This window comes from Rhinolophus sinicus, chromosome 1 (assembly GCF_057876585.1).
Source record: "Rhinolophus sinicus isolate RSI-liver-muscle chromosome 1, RSI-T2T, whole genome shotgun sequence".
In the NCBI taxonomy this organism is placed as follows: Eukaryota; Metazoa; Chordata; class Mammalia; order Chiroptera; family Rhinolophidae; genus Rhinolophus; species Rhinolophus sinicus.
Window position 1 is genome coordinate 90,170,569 of NC_142501.1, and position 20,527 is coordinate 90,191,095.

A 20,527-nucleotide genomic window follows, 5' to 3' on the forward strand; every position below is an offset into this window, starting at 1 on the left:
TCAGGATTCAAACGGTCTCCTCTTTCGGGGGGCGGGGGTCCATCCCCACAATCATCCCCAACTCTGTCAACGACCAGTAGTCCTACCAACAAAAGCCCTCAACTTCCTTTAGCCTTCTACCAGCTTGTTCTCTAAACCGTTCCAGGCAGGAACCCACTCTCCCTCAGAAAAACAGCTTCCCTCCAGCTCTGCCCAGTCCAGGGAGAATGGAGCCTGGGGGCCACAAGCCCCAACAACCACAGGCAAATTATCCCTGCACACATACAACCAGAGACACTGTCTCTGGCCCACATTACGCAGCGAGGAAGGACAGTCATGCCCAGCCACAACCAACATCCTCAGAAAAATACATACTTAGAGACAGGGCATCACACAAGTACTCAAGACACACTTTCAGACAGACAGCACTTTTCTCAAGTGGAAATATACTCACGTTCAACACAAACAAATACACCTACTGTAAGCCAAGGTGAGTCACACGTGAACAGATACCACCCTCACATACACCCAAAGCTAAGGGAGACAGGACAGTCAGATACCCACTGGGTCTGAAGAAGCCCATTTACACACCGGTGCACAGAGGGCGTGTGGACTGGGGAAGTTCGCTTTGGGGTGTAGGAGTTCTGTTCCCTAGATCATTAGTCCCCATCAGAGGACTTTTCAGGCCCTAGGACGTAGGGGCCTGTTGTACAGGTCCCCTCGGCTCTCGCAAAGCCTTAATACTTGAAACAACCAACACACCTACCTCCAGGGCTCTTTCTTCCAAACCTGAAAAGAGCCCAGCAGGAAAGGGGCATGGGTGCTGGGTCTCTTCCATCGCCGAGGTTCTCAGTTCCGCCTCTGGTCCTTCCAACTACCCAGACTTTCTTCCCCTCCCCACGCCCCTCGTACTCCACCCCGACCCTACGGTCTGCACAGCCTCCACGTGCCCAGCTCTCTTCCTGGTCTATCCTCACGCGTCCCCCCGGATGCGTGCCGGAGGGCGAGGTGCTACCGCGTCCCCGCGCCGCAGCCTTACCGGTCCCAGGGTGCGGGAATGCGGGGTGGCTGCGCTAAGCCAGTTCCACGGAGTCCGACCCAAACTCTTGAAGCCGCAGCTCCGCTGAGGTCCCGGGCGGCCGGCGCAGGCTCTGCAGAGACGACAGGAGGTCAGCGCGCAGAGACCCGGCTCCCGCCCGGAGGCCGACTCGCTGGGCGGGGAGGAAGGCGGGGCCGCGGACCGAGCCGACCCCGCGCCCGGGAGGCCAGTTCGCCGCCACCCCGCCCCGCGCGCGGAGTGAAGCGCAGCGGAGCGCGCGGAGGGAGGAGTTTTCCCAGAACGGGACTGCCGGGAAAACACTGGTGATCCCTATTCCTGGAGCGGTGAGTCAACGGCTAGAGGAAGGGAGCCGGGGAAACGGGCCGGGCGCGGGAGGGGCAGAGAGAGCAGCGGGAGAGGGGTCGGGACCCGCGGAACGAGCGGAGGTGCGAAGGGAATGTTGGACCTAGCGCGGCAGGAGCCGGGAGGTCCAGGGCGGGAAGGGGCGAGGCCTAAAGAAAGGAGTGAGCGGAGCACGCGGCCGGGGCGCGCGGCGGTCCCCACACTCACCTGGGGGACGAGGCGGCTGGGGCTGGAGCCGGGCTGCGGGCCCTCCCACCCCTGCCTGGAGTTTGAAAGGAGGGAGCCTGGAATGTGCGGAATGAGGGCTGGTATGAGATGCGCGCAGCTGAGGGAGGGAGCTGGAGGGAGTGGCGGCCCCGCCACCAGCCCCTCGGGGAGGAGACTGGGATGCGGGCGGGCGGGGGAGGGGGCTGTCGGGCGGGGCGGGGCCTGCGCGGGAGGGAGCGGGGCAGCGGAGGGGAAGTGGGCGTGGAGCTGGCGGACCCGCCGCGCGGACCCCCAACTTTGACCGCAGTGTTTGGATCCGGCCTCAGCCGCTCCCCTCACACAAACTTTCCCTTCGACTCTTTCTTCTCCCAAATCCTCCGGACGGAGTCTCCAACTCTTTCCCAGGAGCTGAACACCTTCCTCTTAGCCGGGGCCCGGGGGTCCTGCGGGTGGACTGGGCTCGGGCCTTGCGCCCTGCCATGCTCCGCGTCTCCCTCCCCACGTGTCCGTGAAAGGCCGGGGGAAGGGGGCGCCCGGAGCGCAGAAAGGGCTGCTCCCTCCCCGCGGCTCCCACCGAGGGTCACCCGCTCAGAGGAACCCGGAAGCGGCAACTCGGGGTTCTAGTCCCAGGTCCTCTGCCAGTGCCCCCCCCCCGCCCCCGCGTGCCCTCTCTGGCATTCGTCCTTCAGTCGTTCTGTTCTGTCCCTTGCAGATCTGCAGAGCTGTCACTACAGAGTATAGCACACAGGGGAAACGATACTACTCTGTGAAGTTTGCGTGGCCCAGCATGAGAGTAACTCAATGAATGTTTATCCAACATGTATTATGTGTGCACCAGGTACTGTGAAAACGATGATGAAGGATAAGACCTCAGCATCTACCCTCAAAGAGCTTAACATTTAGCTGGGAAGATTGTACATGAAGAGCGTTGCTGTGAAGTGGAAGTCTGGGTTTTAAACAAACAGAAGAGTTTAGTCTCTTGGTGGGAGAGAGGTGCTAGAAATGTACTGGGAGACTTCCCGTTTGGAAGACTCCAGAACCCACTGGCTTAAAGCAGTGTGTTATCACAAACATCTGTCATCCACCTTGTTGGGAAGTTGAAACCAAAGGACTTTGGGCTTTTTTTCAAAAATCACATCCAACATCTATGGAGTGTTATCTCTTAACCTTGATTTGCAGTGGTTGTCCAGCTCTTATCTCCTTCACCAAACAGAAATTTCCTTGAAGACTGAGGAATGCGTGACGCATCTTATCTTGCACCCAGCACCAGCTTGGTGCTTCGGGTAGATAAGTGGATCAAAATATTGAAAATATGGAAAAAAAATCGCTATCACAGAGGATACTGAAAAGAAATGCTGACGTTGTTCCCAAGAGAGGTGTTCCAAAGGTGTTTTGAACAATGACAGCATCACTGGAGGAAGTATCCAGTCTCAAAGGGGAAGGCTTTGAAGGCAGCAGCTCATTTGCATTTATAAATTCTGGTATGCTTGTTAAATAATGAGTCACACTCACCAGGGCCTGGTAACATCTCATATACATGAAAAGAATGCAGTACAGGACAGTATACAGACCAAATGAAGTACCAACTGTAAGCACTTGCTATTTACTGTAACCATCATTTGTTGTGTCTGTTGACTGAGCACCGTGCTAAGTGCGGGGGTAGGTCCCTGCACTGCCATCAGATGGGAAGACAGAGACAATTTTACAAAGTTCAGTGGGAAACCTAAGGAACAATAAAATCCAAGTCACAGAGGTGACATGTGAACTAGCTCTTAAAGGATAAATGAGAGTTTGCCAAATTAAGACTGGACTACTCACAAAGGTGTGATAGCGTGTACACAAGGGGTTAAGAGAAGTCGTGTAAACTGGTACGGCAGGAGAACGGGACATGGGGAGAATAGGTTACAGTACGTGGTGCAGGTTGGGAAGATCACTGGATCCCGTGAAGAGTTTGGGCATCAGGAAGGCCCGTTAGACACAGGTGTGACACAATCAGTACGAGCATCAGAAGGATCCCTGTGGCCACAGTGTTAGGGCTGGTTTGGAGAATCAGGGGCCCTAAACTCAGGCAGTGGTCCTGAGGTTAAGGATGAGGGAAAGGGTCTAGGAAACAGTCCTGAGGCAAAATCAGCAAGAACTAGTGACTAGGTTGGCTGTGAGGGTGAGGAAACAAAAATCACTAAATTTGACAAATGAACAAGTGGAGGTGCCATTAACTGAGATAAGACGAACTCAAACAAAAGGAGCAAGAGGTTGAGTTGGAAGGTGGGCCCAGCCAGGTTCGGAGGATTGAGAGGAAGGCAGGACAGACTTCAACATGGAGACAAAACAACCTTTGAGTGTCAGTCACTTCAGCACAGACTCACGAGAGGAAATTTGGAGATGAGACTGGCTATTCCTTCCAAAGTTTAACTATCCAAGACCATAAATGATCCCAGCTGGAATGGTGTGACTTCAGGACGTCAGCCTCCTGGTCCATACCCTTACAAGCTTCTAGAGAGTTCTGTGCCTTCAGGCTTGTCATGTTCCTAAGCTGTTCAGGTCCCTCTGGGGAAAGTTCTTAGATGTGGAAATTCTGGAGGGTTAAAGACTGACACATCCTGCTCTTACCAGGGGCATTTACATTTCTTAAGGGACATGACTTGCATTCATTGACCCTCAGGAATGAATCTATTGGCAGAGATACTTCATTTCTCTGGATCAAGCTAGAACATATACATATGGCTCCCCTCAAATGACTCCATATAATGTACAACTCCCCTCACTTCCCAGTGATCCAGACCACTACCTAGTCCTACAAATGGATCCCCACTCAAGCCTGATGATGAGCGATGGAGGACAGGGGTGTGGTCAGAGCCCATTTTGATGTGGGGAGAGTATTTGTGTTGTCTGTACTCCAAAATGAAAGTCAAAAATCATATTAATTTTATCAGGTATTGTTTTTGTATTTTCTTTAATAAATTTTGTTTTTCCAATCTCCATGGTCATAGTTAAACAAATTATCCATGTGATACTGTGTTAAACAAATTCAACAACATATATGTGATAAAATTCTTTGCAGCTAGTAATAACAAGATGTTTTTAATAAACCAAACATTCATGATCTGTGGAAAAGTGGAATTAAAAAACAGTATAGGATGATCCTGTTTTTGAAAAATAAATTGAAAAAAAAAGTTGAGTGATTATCTCTCACAGGTTGAAGATTGAGAGGATTTCCCTCCCCTTCTTCCACCCCGACTCCTCTGGTTCAAGCCGTTGTTTCTCAGTCTAGTTGTGTAGGACACAGCTCCCTGGCCCATGCTGGTATTAGGAGCCTTGCGCTCCCGGCTGAGGCAGTTGGTCGCCAGTCGTCAGTGGCCGCTCACGGCAGCTCTTGCCGGCTGCCGGCCACTCACACGGGCCGCCAGCCGCTCAGGGTGACCTCAACATTAGGAGCATGGCCTCCAACCACCTGAGCCACCAGGCTGGCCCCAAGAGGATTTCTTTATTTTCCCATTTTTATTATTTATTTTCTATAACAAACTTCTTTTATAATGAGACGAAGAAACTGTGACTAGAACTCTATATCTAACCCTTTCCTAATTTTTCCACATTTAAAAAAAAAAAGAAACACCTACAACTGAATTAAATAGCCTTACAAGAAGCAGAGTAAGACAGAGTCAAAGGAAGATTATTTCCTAGCCTTCAGGTAGAAGGCGAATCTGCTTTGGAGATTCCCCAAGCTGCCCGCCCCACTTTCACAAGTGTGATGCCGACCACTGTAGTCTTGGTCGCCTGTGACTCGCAGCTTCCTTTTCTGGTGTAACCTCCCAGACTGCATTTCCATTTGCTTTTTTCCTTAAGACTCTTCACTCCATCAAACTGAACTGTATCTTGTGCTCTGAAGGATAAGACAGACTTTTATCAAAGTTGTGTGGAGTTTTTTTCCCCCTCTAAAATAAAAGCAGTCTGTAATTTAATAAGCATAATACTAGTTCTGCTGTCTCTTCATCAAAGAGAAATGTGGAAGAGAGGGGACTCTAGGTCTACTATCTAGGGCACACTATAAGCTACAGGCTGATCTGTGCCCCCTCCCAAATTTTTATGTTAAAGTCCTAATGCCCAGGACCTCAGAATATGACTGAATTTGGAGATAAGGTCTTTAAATAGGTGATTAAGTTAAAATCAGATCTTTAGAGTGGGCCCTAATCTAGTCTGACTGGTGTCCTTAGAAGAAGAAGCAATTAGGATGCAGACAACTTACACAGGAAAGACCAGGCTAGGACACGAGAAGAGGGCCATCTACAAGCCCAAAGAGAGGCCTCAGAAGGAACCAAAGCTGTCAACACCATGATTGGACTTCTGGTCTCCAGAACTGGGAGAAATAAATTTCTGTTTAAGCCACCCCATCTGTGGTATTTTGTTACGGCAGCCCTAGCAAACTAATACAGTATATTCCAGACTGAAACAAAACGATTGGTTTCCAGATCCCAGCGGTTAATTTCCACATGATTCCCAGAGTTTCTCTGAGGTTCCCAGGGGGTCTTTGGGATCAGATATCTCGGAGCTTCCTAAAAACAAAAATATCAAGTGGAAAGGCTTCCTCCTCCTGCCTTATTTAAAATTTTCATTTCCAGTAACTGATACAATATTTTTAAAAATGAAAAGTTAACATAAGTCATGTATTATAACCTTACTCGAGAGTTAAACTCGGTTCAAATAACAGCTTGGCCACACACTAATTATGACCTTGGGGACACTTATAAGCCTCAGTTTTCTCATCACTCAGCTGTTCATCCCATATTTATTGAGCGTGGATGGATGTGCTTAGGTGGGCACCAGGGATAAACAGAAAAGTCACAATCTCTGCCCCTCAAATTAACAGTCTAATGGGGGAACTAGAGAAGTAACAACTTCCACGTGGGAGGAGAATTGGTAAGAAGATAGTTAAGTTTTGAAAACCTGAAGTTGAGATTTCTGTGGACCAACACTCTGCAACAGAACTTTCTGCAATGACAAAATGTTCTTTATCTACTATGTCCAATGTGGTAGTTACGAGCCTCATGTGGGTATTGAGAACTTGAATTTAGCTAGTCTGACTGAAGAACTGAATTTTAATTCATTTACATTTAAATTTAAATAGCTCCATGTGACTAGTGGCTGTGGCGCTGGACAGCACAGCTGTGGACCACTTGCAGAGGTAAGGAAGAATTCAGAACTCTGGGAGACATCAAGTGTGAAGGTGCAATGTTGGAGTTGTTATGAAGAGTGAAAAAGAAGAGCATTACAATAAATAACAAGGGGGCCGACCCAGTGGCTCAGGTGGTTGGAACGCTGTGCTCCTAATGCCGAAGGTTGCTGGTTCAATTCCCACCTGGGCCAATGAGCTGCGCCCTCTACAGCTAAGATTGTGAACAACGGCTCTCCCTGGAGCTGGGCTGCCTTGAGCTGCAGTGAGCTGCTCAGGCCACGCAGGGCTGCTGTGCTGCCATGGGCTACCGTGTGTTGCTAGGAGGGGCCGGCGGCCAGTGTGAGTGGCCCGCGGCCAGCACTGAGCAGCTGTGGGCTGCTGTGGGATACTGTGTGCTGCCATGAGTGGCCGGCAGCTGGTGAGAGCTGCCGTGAGCTATTGAGAGCGGCCGACCAACACCTGGAGACCAATTATCTCAGCCCGGGGAACGCAAGCTCATAATACCAGCATGGGCCAGGGAGCTGTGTCCCACACACCTAGACTGAGAAACAATGGCTTGAACTGGAGGGGTGGGAAGGCAGAAGAAGGAGGGGAAAATAACACGGGTCTCTAGAATTCTATATATACTCAAAACACAATACAATTTCTTAATGTGCGAATTGTCCATGTGTAGGGGACTAGTTAAAAACACAATGAAATATTGTGGAGCATAAACAAGTATGAGGAAGGACTGTTTATTGACATGGGAATGTCTCCAGGATATATTAACTGAAAAAAGCAAGCTACTGAGCCTAGTATCTGATATGCTACCTTTTGTGCACAAAGGGTGGGAAATTATGCAAACATTTTTATTTTTGCATTAAGAAACTGGAAAGATACACTGTAAAAAAACTAAAAGGTTAACTATAAGAATAGGACACAGGAAGGGAAACAGAAGAGGGGACAGATGAGGAAGGCGGCTATAAAAGTACATGTTTTAAAAAAATGTTTAACCATATGAAATTATTACTATTCAAAATTCATATCTATCTATATATCTGATACGGAACAAAAGACTAGTCAAAGGCAAAATCAGGACATCTTTTTAAGGTCATGTTTCTACCTTACATTGACGTAGTCTGTCCTGAGCACGCATTAATACCCTAGGAAGACATGTAGACCCCACTTTTAAGATCTTGATCTAATTCCTAGCCCTCCTCTGCCTGTCAGCCTCTTTTCCTCTCAGACCATTCTTCCTAACCTTCCTGCCTGCCCCCAGAATACAGAAGAGAGAGAACTACTGGATTATTACTCTTGGAATCCTTGAAAATTGTAAGGGACAAAATCTGGATAGAAAATGCTTAACTAGCTGTTAAAACCCTGAGGCTTCAAAACCACGATATCAAACCAAAACGTGTAATGAAAGATGGTAACGGACCAGGAGCACTCCTACTGCCACTCCCACCTTGCTCTCCCCCCACCCCCAGCTTCACCCTCTATGTGGTTCACTCTCTTTTCTTGCACCCCCACTCCTGAGCCACAGCCATGCTAGAAGGCAACGTGCAGAAGAGCTAGGGCCTGATGAACCGAAAGACCAGGCAGAGCCAGAACCAATCGGGGAGGCCCATTCTGTATTTTAAAACCTTCCATTAACATCAGGGCTGTTTTTTGCCCAGGTGTTCCTTCAAGTAGCAACAGAGACAGGTACAGAGTAAGGACTGAGGTAGGGTCAGGACTGAGGCTAGAGCACAGATGTTTAGTTACCCAGACAAGCCACGCTGTTTATCGTTCCTCTCATCATAGTCCCTGGAAACCATCTAAAATTGCTCTATGAGCATTGATAAACCAGTCTGTGTAAGTGAAAAAGTCCATTGATATATGCCTTATCCTATTTTAAAAGCACATTAATAAAAATGATAATATTGATACTGAATGTTTAATATGGGCCAGATCCCAGGCATTTTACCTGAAATACCTGTTTCTAAACTCCAGAAATATTACAGTTCTCAGACCTTCATAACAGAGACACACCATAGCACAGGGGTACTTAGTAGGTACATTACCTGGTCCCGTTGCCAAAGTCACCCCGAGCCCTTTGTGACTCCTTCATGTTTTACACAATCTGTGCTCTTTCATTTTAAGGCACTTGTAATGTGTATCCTTGGTCAGTAGGTGGTGCAATGAAACCATCTGTGGTATAATTAAGGGCTTGCCTGAAGTTCTGACAGCAGCAATGGAAAATCCAGCATTTATGGTGGTATCCTTAGGTTTTTGTGGACAAAAAATTATGCGTTTATAAAGAAGGCTGTGAGACTTTTAAAGAATATACATTGATTATGATAACTAGGAGACCAAAGTGGGGAAAGAAGGCAAAACAACCCAACATGCCTGAAGGGTGGACAATCTGGCCCAATGCTTGGCAAAGCCCTAGTTGGGGTCCACACGAGAAAGTTTAGAAAAAGGCCATGGACTGGAAAGCAGCAGATATCAGGCATATGACGAGTACACAGGCAGGAGCCACTCCGCAGAGGAGTAGTGGAGGCTGAGGAGAAGGGCAGCTTGCAACAATCCCAGGTTTTCTCCATGCAGCAAGATGTCACCAGTGGTTGAAAAAAAGCAGCTCTGAGGTCTTGTGCTTCCTCAGCATAAGCTCGTACTTCTCCCACATTGTGCAGTCCCACCACCCCAAAATCTCCCAACAAAACACATGTTCAGAATCTCCCTTCTAATTCCTTAGCTCAAACATCCATGATCTTTTCGGGAGGTCTGTATGTCCTCCTCCGAACAGTAATCTCCAGCCATGAACGAGATGCTGTCCATAGGGTAACCAGAAAGCTCGATTCAAAACACAGGAATTCCAGACCGTTGCCCGTGTGAATGGGGAGAATCGTGGAATTCAAAAATTGAAGATGATGCAATTCAAAGCCTCTCCATCTACAGGTGAGGAAAGCGGCATGTGGCTAATCACTGGCAGGAAAAGGGCCCAGGGGTCTTGCCTCAGTCAAACCATCGCTTTATTTCTGCACCTCTGATGCTATCTAAAGGAAGGGAATGGATTCTCGTTGATTTCTTTTATGGTCTACTAAACTTCTGATCAAGAAGAGCCTTTTGCAACACACACAGGCTGAAAGTGAAGGGTTGGAGTAAGATATTTCATGCAAATGGAAATGAGGAAAAAAGTTGGAGTTGCAATACTTATATCTGACAAAATAGACCTTAAAATGAAGAATATATTAAAAGACAAGATGGGCACTATATAATAATAAAGGGATCGATCCGACAAGAGGACACAACCGTAGTAAACATCTATGCACCCAACATAGGAGCACCTAAATATATGAAACAGATATTGACTGACATAAAGACAGAGATCAACAGTAACACTATCATTGTAGGGGACTTCAACACACCTCTGACAACAAGGGACAGATCTTCCAGACAGAAAATCAATATGGAAACAACAGCCTTAAATGATACATTGGACCACTTGGATTTAATCGATATTTTCAGAGCATTTCACCCCAGTGCTGCAGAATACACATTCTTCTCAAGTGCACATGGAACATTTTCCAAGATAGACCATATGTTAGGCCACAAAACAAGTCTTGATAAATTTAAGAAAACTGAAATCATACCAATTATCTTTGACCACAGTGCTAGGAAATTAGAAATTAACTACAGGAAAAAATCTGGAAGACACACAAATTCATGGAGGCTGAATAACATGTTACAGAATAATGAATGGGTCAAGCAGGAGATCAAGGAAGAAATCAAAAGATATCTCGAGACAAACGAAAATGAAAACACGATGACCCAAAATCTATAGGATGCCGCGAAAGCAGTCCTAAGAGGGAAATTCATAGCATTGCAGGCATACCTAAAGAAACAAGAAACATCACTAATCAACAGTTTATCTTCACACTTAAGAGATCTGGAAAAAGAACAACAAAATAAGCCCAAAGGCAGTACAAGGAAGGAGATAATAAAGATCAGAGTGGAAATAAATGAAATAGAAACCAGAAAAACAATACAAAAGATCAATGAATCCAAGAGTTGGTTCTTAGAGAAGATAAACAAAATCGACACACCTTTAGTCAGACTCATTAAAAAAAAGAGAGGACCCAAATTAATAAAATCAGAAATGAAAGAGGAGAAGTGACAACAAACACCACAGAAATATAAAAAATTTTAAGAAATTACTATGAGCAACTGTATGACAACAAATTTGACAATCTGGAAGAAATGAGGTGTACAACCTTCCAAAGCTAACTCAAGAAGAAACAGAAACCCTGAATAGACTGATTACCACCAGGGAAATTGAATCAGTAATCAACAATCTCCCAACAAACAAAAGCCCTGGACCAGATGGCTTTACAGGTGAATTTTACAAAACATTCAAAAAAGAATTTTCACCTATTCTCCTCAAGCTCTTTCAAAAAATCCAGGAGGGAAGACTCCCAAACACTTTTTACGATGCCACTATCACCCTGATCCCAAAATCAGACAAAGACACCACAAAAAAAGAAAACTACAGGCCGATATTGCTAATGAGCATAGATGCAAAAATCCTCAACAAAATATTAGCGAACAGAATTCAGCAATACATTAAAAAGATCACACACCATGATCAAGTGGGATTCATCCCTGGTATGCAAGGGTGGTTCAACATCCGCAAATCAATTAATGTGATACACCACATTAATAAAATGAAAAATAAAAATCACATGATCATATCAATAGACACAGAAAAAGCATTTGATAAAATCCAGCAGCCATTTATGATAAAAACCCTTAAGAAAGTGGGAATAGAGGGATCATATCTCAACATAATAAAGGCCATATATGATAAACCCACAGCTAACATCATACTCAATGGGGAAAAGCTAAAACCATTCCCCTTAAGATCGGGAAGAAGGCAAGGTTGCCCACTTTCTCCATTTCTATTCAACATAGTGCTGGAAGTTCTAGCCACAGCAATCAGACAAGAAAAAGAAATAAAAGGCATCCAAATCGGTAAGGAGGAAGTAAAATTGTCATTATATGCAGATGATGTGATACTATATAGAGAGAACCCTAAAGACTCCACCAAGAAACTATTAGCGCTGATAGATGAACTTAGTAAAGTAGCAGGACACAAAATTAATATTCAGAAATCAGTTGCATTTGTATATACCAATAATAAAACATCAGAAGGAGAAATTTAAAAAGCAATCCCATTTACAATTGCTCCAAAGACTATAAAATACCTGGGAATAAATTTAACCAAAGAAGTAAAAGATCTGTACTCAGAAAATTATAAGACACTGAAGAAAGAAATGAAAGATACAAATAGATTGAAACACATACCATGTTCATGGATAGGAAGAATTAATATGGTTAAAATGTCCACACTGCCTAAGGCAATATACATATTCAACGCAATTCCTATCAAACTACCAATGACATTTTTCACAGAAATAGAACATATAATCCTAAAATTTATATGGGACCATAGAAGACCCCAGATAGCCTCGGCAATCTTGAGAAATAAGAACAAAGTGGGAGGTATAACAATACCTGACATCAAATTATACTACAAGGCTACAGTAATCAAAACAGCATGGTACTGGCATAAAAACAGACACACAGATCAATGGAACAGGATAGAGAGTCCAGAAATAAATCCATGCCTATATGGCCATTTAATCTATGACAATGGAAGCAAGAATGTACGGTGGGGTAAAGACAGTCTATTCAATAAATGGTGCTGGGAAACCTGGACAGACACATGCAAAAAAAATGAAGCTGGACCAACTCCTTACACCATATACAAAAATAAATTCAAAATGGCTTAAAGACTTAAATGTAAGATCTGAAACCATAAAATTCCAAGAAGAAAATATAGGAAGAAACTTCACAGACGTTACCCGGAGTAAGATTTTTACTGATATATCCCCTCGCGCGAGGGAAGTAAGAGAAAAAACAAACATGTGGGATTACATCAAACTAAAAAGTTGTTTCACAGCAAAGGAAACCATCAATAAAACAAAAAGGGATCCTACTGAATGGGAAAAAATATTTGCCAACGATATATCTGATAAGGGGTTAATATCACAAATTTACAAAAAACTCACTCAACTCCAAAAAAAACAACCCAATTAAAAAATGGGCAGAGGATATGAAGACATTTTTCTAAAAAGGACACACAGATGGCAAACAGACATATGAAGAAATGCTCAACCTCACTAACCATCAGAGAAATGCAAATAAAAACCACATGAGATACCACCTCACCCCAGTCAAAATGGCTATCATCAATAAATCAACAAACAACAAGTGCTGGCGTGGATGTGGAGAAAAGGGAATGCTGGTGCACTGTTGGTGGGATTGCAGATTGGTGCAGCCACTATGGAAAACAGTATGGAAGTTCTCAAAAATATGAAAATGGAACTACGTTATGATCCAGCAATCCCACTCCTAGGTATCTATCCGGAGAAATCCAAAACTCCAATTCAAAAATTTTTATGCACTCCTATGTTTATTGCAGCACTATACACAATAGCCAAGAGCTGGAAACAACCGAAATGCCCATCAGTAGACGACTGGATTAAGAAACTGTGGTACATTTATACAATGGAGTATTACGCCATAAAGAAGAAAGAAATCTTACCATTTGCAACAACATGGATGGACCTAGAGAACATTATGTTAAGTGAAATAAGTCAGAGAGAGATAGACAAATACCATATGATCTCACTTATATGCGGAATCTAAAGAAAAGAATAAGTGAATGAACTAATCAGAAACAGTTTTGGAGACATAGAGGAAAAACTGAGGGTTGCTAGATGGGCGGGGGGGTGGGGATAAGGGGGAAAGTGAGGGGATTAGAAAGCAGTCGGTAACCACAAGATGGCCACGGGGTTTTGAAATTAATTTGGGGAACGTAATCAATAATGTAAAGACTTTGTAGGGTATCCGATGGACACTTGTCTGATTAGGGAGACCACCTCAGGGATGATGTAGATGCCTGATCACTGCACTGTACACCTGAAGCTGAACAATAATGAATGCCAACTATAATTTTATATATATATGTATATATATATATGTATGTATATACTTACAAGAAGCGGAGTACAGCATTAGGAATAGAGACAGTGGAAATGTAATGGCTCTATGAGATGTCAGAGGGATAGTGGGTGGGGGGAGGGGGGTTCACACAGTGGGAGGGATATAAATGATAAACGTCTAAGTATTGCTTTGTCTTGTGCACCTGAAACTTAATAAAATTTTTTTTAAAAAGCCTTTTGCAAGATCTGTTTTAGATTTTTTAAAATAATACTTAATGATATCTTTCATGTCAATGACTATTGATATTATTTCTGGTCACTGAAACATGAATAAAACTATGTCACAAATAACTTGTTTGGCCAGCCATGCATCTTAGCCACAAAGAATGTGAAAAGCAAAATCAAGCTGTAAGAAGTAAACCCTGACTCCAGCTCTCACCATGAGTTTTAGGCTCCTCCTGCTTCTTTCCATGTGACTCATCACTGTGAGTATCACACTAGTAAGAGCAGCAAAGCCCAGTAAATAAACGCATACTTGTGAACGCATACTTCTTTCAACTTGTCCATATAAGGTAGCTTTAAAACCTGAACAGTTAATGGTAAGAGACAGGGTCTTTTTCACTAGGAGGTATTTGTTTTTCTGCTGAATCAGTAAGGAGTACCAGGAAAGATGACCCAGAAGGTTGACCAGTGCAGGCATCCAGGTCAATCCTTCTGCAGCCCTCTCTCTGCGTGCCTCTTGGCTCCGTCATCCTTCCAGAACTCTTGGTAAAATGTGTGTGGGGAGTCTAGGCAGTCTCCGGAATCAGACTTCTCAGGCTCCTGGTTCGACCCTGGGATGAAAGCTTATGGTGACACTTCCATGGCTTCAAAGAACTGAACAGTTCCATGTAGCCACGTTATGAAAATTATTACAGAACTGTGTGAGGGGTGGGGCTTTGCAAAGAAAGGTGCCACTCCCATTCTTATATAAATTATGTTTTATTTCTATAGCATACAAAAGGTATAAATATGACTTATATAAAATCAATCATCTACACACTCAAGCAGTAAGTCTATAAAGCTGGGTATATATATATATATGTCTTGTCTGAGCCGGAGCGAGCAGGAAGAAGCAGGCTTAGATCCAGTCGGCCCACGATACTCCCCTTCCCCAGACGCTGTCATCTCCTGTACTGGGAGACAAGTGGACAGCTTTCTGTTTTCAAGCAGGGTAGCTTATCGGACAGTGCATCAGGCTGGTGGAACCGGAGGTCTGAGGGGCTTTGGGCACTTCTAGAAATGAGGCACTTGATGGGAGGCATGCCTGAGATGGAAACCAATCGTGTCAAAACAAAGCAGGTTGCACTTGCCAGTAGGGAAGGAGCAAAGGGTCTTCTTATCTCCCAGGTCTCCTTCCCTCACACTGCTATTTGGTGGGGAGCAAGGAACGAGAGGAGGCCGAGACAAAAGGAGAGTCCACAGAAGGGAAATCGAATGCAGCAACAGCCACTGCTCTCTTGACCCGCGCTGGTCAACAGCTCAGTGCACAACGGCTTGGGGGTTGAACGATGCTGGATGCAGCCGTACAAAGTTCTTGGATTCTCCAGGTTCTGACACACTCTGAGACTGCTGAACTGAGAGCAGCGTCATGATTTGTTGGGAGATGCTAATCATCTGAACGACTCAGCAAAACTCTCACAATCTGTGAGGAAAAGTGACTGGAACTTGATCTGTACCAGTGACCCAGGCTTCAGGGAGCTAACAATACTGCTATCAGGGAGAAAGGCCCAGAGCTCTGCCCAACAAGGTCTGCAGATTTCAAGAGCCAGCTCGCTGGTCCTCACTGAAGACTGTCCTGACACTGCTCTTGATCATGACAATGACAATTTCAATATGTAATGATCTCTTACTTCTTCCATGGTCTACAGGTGTGTGTGTCCCTCTATACTAACAGCTCTGTAATTACACAGCTGTGGGAGGCACTCCTGGGCTGAGAGTGAAGGCAACTGTCAAACTATTCTTAGTCTTAACTAAAGTCAATCTCTTCAGTTTATGCTTTCAGTCTAAACCAAAATTAAGACAATTATAAAAAAGTCTCACTTCATTGATTACAAATGTGGCCATAGCCACTTTGACTGACATTGGTGCCAGCCAATCTGCCCTGGGGGAAGAATGGGAGGTGGGGCCCTATGACATCAGTACCTTCTAAGCCCCAAGGGGACAACAAGCTCGCTCTAAGAAACAAACACCACAATCCTTCTGATAAAGACAATGCTAGATTTGTTTCCCAGTGGGCACTAGCTCTTCTCGTAGGGTAGGTGAAGTAGCTGACATCGCCTTCTCCCATGGGTAAGCTGGGGAGGATAGCAGAATTAAGCCACCTGCGTGGACTCAAAATGATCACGGGCTTGGGGCTTCCCAGTCCTGGTGGTAGATGATACTCTAAAAACCACTGTCACCAAAACAAGGCAACACTCCATAACAGTGAATGCAGCCGAGTGTCTCTTTGGATCCAATCTGTAGGACTGTTGCTTCCCAGAGATAATCCACTCCCCACTCGTACCATCTCGTGACCACAGGCCCATTTGGGAAGAAGCCCAAGTCCAGAAATGATAGAGACATACCCGAAGCAGAGGCTGGCAAATGACAGCCCACCAGCCAAGCCTGGCCTGCTGCCTGGTTTTATAAATATCCACTGGCACACAGCCACACACTTTGCTCACGAATCGGCTACGGCTGCCTTTGCAGTACAATGACAGAGCAGAGTAGTTTTAAGAAACACTACCTGGCCATTTGTGGAAAAGGTGTGCAGACCTGGAGACTAAAGGCAATTTTGGGAACTGTCCCTCTCTGAAAAGGTCTTCAAGACAAGAGACCCAAGTATTTAATCATTAGAACCTGATTCTAGCTGCAAGTTGCCAAGCATAGGGAGTCTGACTCTCGAGGCACAGACTCTATTAGGCAATGATAACCTCAGGAGTCACCGGTGTGCCCTGGACGAGACCCTCCCTGTGCTTTGACTATCTCTCACCTCAGTTCAACTGTAATTCTGGACCATGTCTGTGACACCAGAGAAGAGGTGTGTGTGTGTGTGTGTGTGTGTGTGTGTGTGTGTACACATACCTACGTGCACACATACATACACACACACGTATGTGTTTAGTACACATACATCCATTCAGGAATCACATGTTAGGGCGAGGGCAGAGGGAGGCCACTGCCTGCTCCCGAGGGTCTGTGGTGAGCAGCCCAGCTCCGTGCGTGCCCGGGTCTCATTCACACGCCAGCTTACTGTCAAAGCTAGAAAGCCCAATGGCAAAGGCCTGCAGCGCACACAGCGGGTAGTTGTAGTCCAGGGTGAACACGTCATCGGCCACACGTCCAAACTGCATGACGATATAGTCAGCTAGAAACAAAGAAAATAGGATGTTAGAAGATACTGGGGAAAAGCCTGTTAAGGTACAGAAAAAAAAATCCTCCAAATAGGTCAGAAACAGCAGGTCTCTTTAAAGTGGGAAACTTTTATACAAATGGAAAGAGGCATTAACAACACTGTCTGCTAACCATGAGCAAGGCTTCTATTATGACTCCTCTCAACTACAGAGAATGGGGAACACTCCTGACCAGCAGCATGAAAGGGTAAGAGAAGAGTCGAGAGTGGCACGGCCTGTGGGCGCCAAGGACCCTTTACTGAGTGAGGGCATTTGCATTTGTTTCCCAAACAGCCTGGCCTAAGACTTCTCTGACTGGCCACAGGAAGAAATCTCTCACTCTCCTGTCCTCCTCAACATAGTGGTTCAGCAGTTTTACCGTAAAACTGGTGTTTTGTCTTTCCAAAGAAATCGTTTCTTAAATAACCCTCTCCTGAACACAGACTATCAATGATAGGAAATGCTCGCTTCCCACCGTGTAAGAACCTCCTTCCTCCCCTTCCCACCTGGCCCTTCCTGTGGGCTTACGGTCATTTTCGTGGACTATTTGAAAGTTCTTCACAGACGCCTGAGTGACCCGACCATGGAAGTTCAGTACATAAGACTGAGTGTCATCATTCCAGACAGGCGCTTTGTTGTGCAGCTCAATCACGTTCTCCATGGTTTTGTTTTGCCATTTGGAAAGCAAGTTCACATGGTCCTGTTCAAAAGTAAAATCATTACTTTGTACTGAGAACCACAAAAACCTATGTGTTCTCAACTCCGTGAGGCAGAAGGTGGAGTAGGGGAGTGTTTTCTCCATTTCAGAAAAGGGAAAACAGAAATAAAGAAAGCCAAAAATTAAGCCAGTTTTGTTCTTGTTTTGATTCCTACAGATGATCTAGTTTCTCTCTGTGGACTAAGTGGCTGCAAAATCAAGCACTTCGGCAACTGCTCTGCCTCTGCACTTACGCTGAGGTTGTAGAGTGACGGTCTCCGAAAGCAGAGAATGAGCAACACGCCAGCCTGGGCTCGGGGCGAATCAGTAATTTGGGGGTTTATCTCTTCTGTATTGTATTCTTGTCCTTTGGAGCCTTTTGCTGATTAAATATGTTCCTACTCACATTTTGTGGCCGAAATGGGATCCGTTCGTGATTCATGTCCATCCCTGGAATGATCACAGACATTTTCCTGGGACCTTTAAATCCAAGCACATTTGTTTCCTGGAAAGTAGGAAAATAAGACAGGACTTGGAAACAGAAAGGAAAACGAGACCACATTCTTTTTTTTTTTTTAGTGTGTTTTTCCAGGACCCATCAGCTCCAAGTCAAGCTGTTTCAATGTAGTTGTGGAGGGCGCAGCTCACAGTGGCCCATGTGGGGATCGAACCGGCAACCTTGTTGTTAAGAGCACCGCGCTCTAACCAACTGAGCGAACTAGCCGTCCTGAGTCCCCATTTTTGACACAGACTTTCTTGGCCATGTAAAATGTTGACAACGTCAAGAGCACTAAAAGCTATTTTGTTAGTACTGTAGTTAAAGAGAGACAGAGAACCAAGACAGGAAAGTGATGCTACACCTCTTTTTAAACCTAATTTGAACACTTGAATTTAAATTAGATTCTGTTGGCTTGAAACTTGACTCTTACTCTTTAATCTTAAGTGAACTTCGAGACAACTATGAGCAAACTGTCCAATCTTGTCATCATCAATACATATTTACTTCCCGTGAGGACAGGGCACTATGTGATCTACAATGAGAATTACGCGTAAATTCCACAGGCTGATTCAGGAGGCAAACACCTCAAATACCTGTCAAGTTAGGCAGATTATACAGGAACAAAATAAGCACATTAAGGAGGTGGATATATGTTTGTGTGTGTATTCATGTACATATACACACACGACAGTCATGCATAGCTAAAATATTTCATTGACTCTGAAGCTAAGAGAAAAATACTATACATTATAAAGTGTTATGTCAAATGGTTCTCAGTCACTTAGATAAAATCTCACAGGAATGAAATAATGAGATTAATTCCAACTTAAGAAATGTTGAGACTTTGGGATCAAGCACAGGTGAGTTGGGTTAATTCCTTCTTGCTTTCCTTTCCTCAACAACCCTCTGAATGCCAGCTACACGCCAGGCCCCGTGTCCCTGTGGATATAGCAGTAAGAGTTTACAAACAGGTGGAGAAGGTTCATGTTGATGAGGTTAGTAATATAACCTGGGTCCAAGAGGAAGCACAGGATGCCGTGGGGATGTACCCACAGGAATGCCAACCACATCTAGTGGTCCAGAAAGACATTGGGTGACTTGGCAAAGGGCGGGGGGAGGCTCTTGGGTGAGGGAAGGTCATGGTGCAGCAAAGGAATGACAAGAGGCTACTGGGGCTAGAACGATGGGAACAGGATGGGGAGAGCGCCCCAGAACAGCCAGAAAGGAAAGACTAATGTGTCAGGGCTTTTATCTGCACACAGTGAGGAGCACGGTGGGATCAACTGGAGCTCTGTTTTAGGAACATTCATCTGGCAGCAGGTAGGAAAGGACTAAAAGCAGAGATATCAGTTTCTAATTATTGTAACCTCTGGCCAGTGGGTAAGAAGGAATGAAAGTCTGGGTTAATACAATGGCATTAGGAAGAGAGAAGAGCAGATAGGCAAGACATCTTAAAACAGTAAAAAAATAACTTGGCAATTCATAAAAAATGAAAACTTGAATATTTAGAGAAAATGATACCAGTGACAGAAAAGGGGATCGCAGAAATAGATTCAGGCTTGGGAGGGAAGTTTATGAGTTCAGAGTTGGTCATGTTAAGTTAGAAGTGCCAGCAGGACATGGGAGATTAAGAAAGAGCATGTTAGGAGTTCGGCTCTTACGTAACAGATGGCTGCCAGCTCCTGCCGGGTATGGGTCTTTTCTACCAGACCTCTGGCTTTGGCTGGGCTGACACCATGGTCGTAAACTGTAAATTTGGTCCCCATGAGGTTGGACCTAGAGTGAAAAGAAAAAGACACCATAAAGATCCATTTATTTTCTCTTACACAAACACAATCTGGGAGAGGTACAAGTATGTGACAGTGGAAGCCTATTTGCTTGTTCTCCAAATGTCTAAATGTTCACCATCACTTTTTCAAAGATCTCTCATTAAAACAAAGAAAGGACTTAGATTTTCTTTTAATGTTTTTTCTTTAGATTGCAACATCAACACATGCTCACTGTAGAAAAAATATGGATTGTTCTGAAAGTACAGTGTTAACGTAAAAATAAAAGGCCAAAGTGAGAGGCAACAAAAATGTATTTGAGATAAAAAAATAATAGCTATTCAGGAAGCATTGATTCAGGCAGAA

At 44.8% G+C, this 20,527-nt stretch overlaps 2 protein-coding genes and 1 long non-coding RNA gene across 10 annotated transcripts in view; 1 reads left to right on the top strand and 2 right to left on the bottom strand.

Moving 5' to 3' along the window:
- Positions 1-1,729, bottom strand: part of TEAD4 (TEA domain transcription factor 4) — a 64,977-nt gene extending 63,248 nt beyond the window's left edge. For 4 of the 5 annotated variants that reach the window (XM_088801456.1, XM_088801457.1, XM_088801454.1 and 1 more), the window contains exons 1-2: positions 1,589-1,729; positions 1,019-1,130 (exon numbers count right to left, since the gene is read on the bottom strand). The gene's annotated coding sequence lies outside the window, so the exon portion shown is untranslated. Of the gene's footprint in view, positions 1-1,018; positions 1,158-1,588 lie in introns of those variants that run through there. The other variant, XM_088801451.1, reaches the window with a different exon arrangement.
- LOC148759120 (uncharacterized) lies at positions 1,223-4,567 on the top strand. The gene is made up of 2 exons (XR_016022649.1): positions 1,223-1,362; positions 2,301-4,567. It is a non-coding gene; the product is annotated as an uncharacterized LOC148759120 (long non-coding RNA).
- Positions 4,568-7,904: 3,337 nt separating this feature from the next.
- Positions 7,905-20,527, bottom strand: part of TULP3 (TUB like protein 3) — a 68,181-nt gene continuing 55,558 nt past the window's right edge. For 2 of the 4 annotated variants that reach the window (XM_088801437.1, XM_088801433.1), the window contains 5 exons: positions 20,057-20,171; positions 18,303-18,401; positions 17,728-17,899; positions 17,061-17,174; positions 13,998-14,619 (listed from right to left, as the gene is read on the bottom strand). In XM_088801437.1, the coding sequence (XP_088657563.1) occupies positions 14,492-14,619; positions 17,061-17,174; positions 17,728-17,899; positions 18,303-18,401; positions 20,057-20,171 (628 nt within the window). In that variant the 3' untranslated portion in view covers positions 13,998-14,491. Of the gene's footprint in view, positions 9,672-13,997; positions 14,620-17,060; positions 17,175-17,727; positions 17,900-18,302; positions 18,402-20,056; positions 20,172-20,527 lie in introns of those variants that run through there. The other 2 variants (XM_088801431.1, XM_088801429.1) reach the window with 2 other exon arrangements.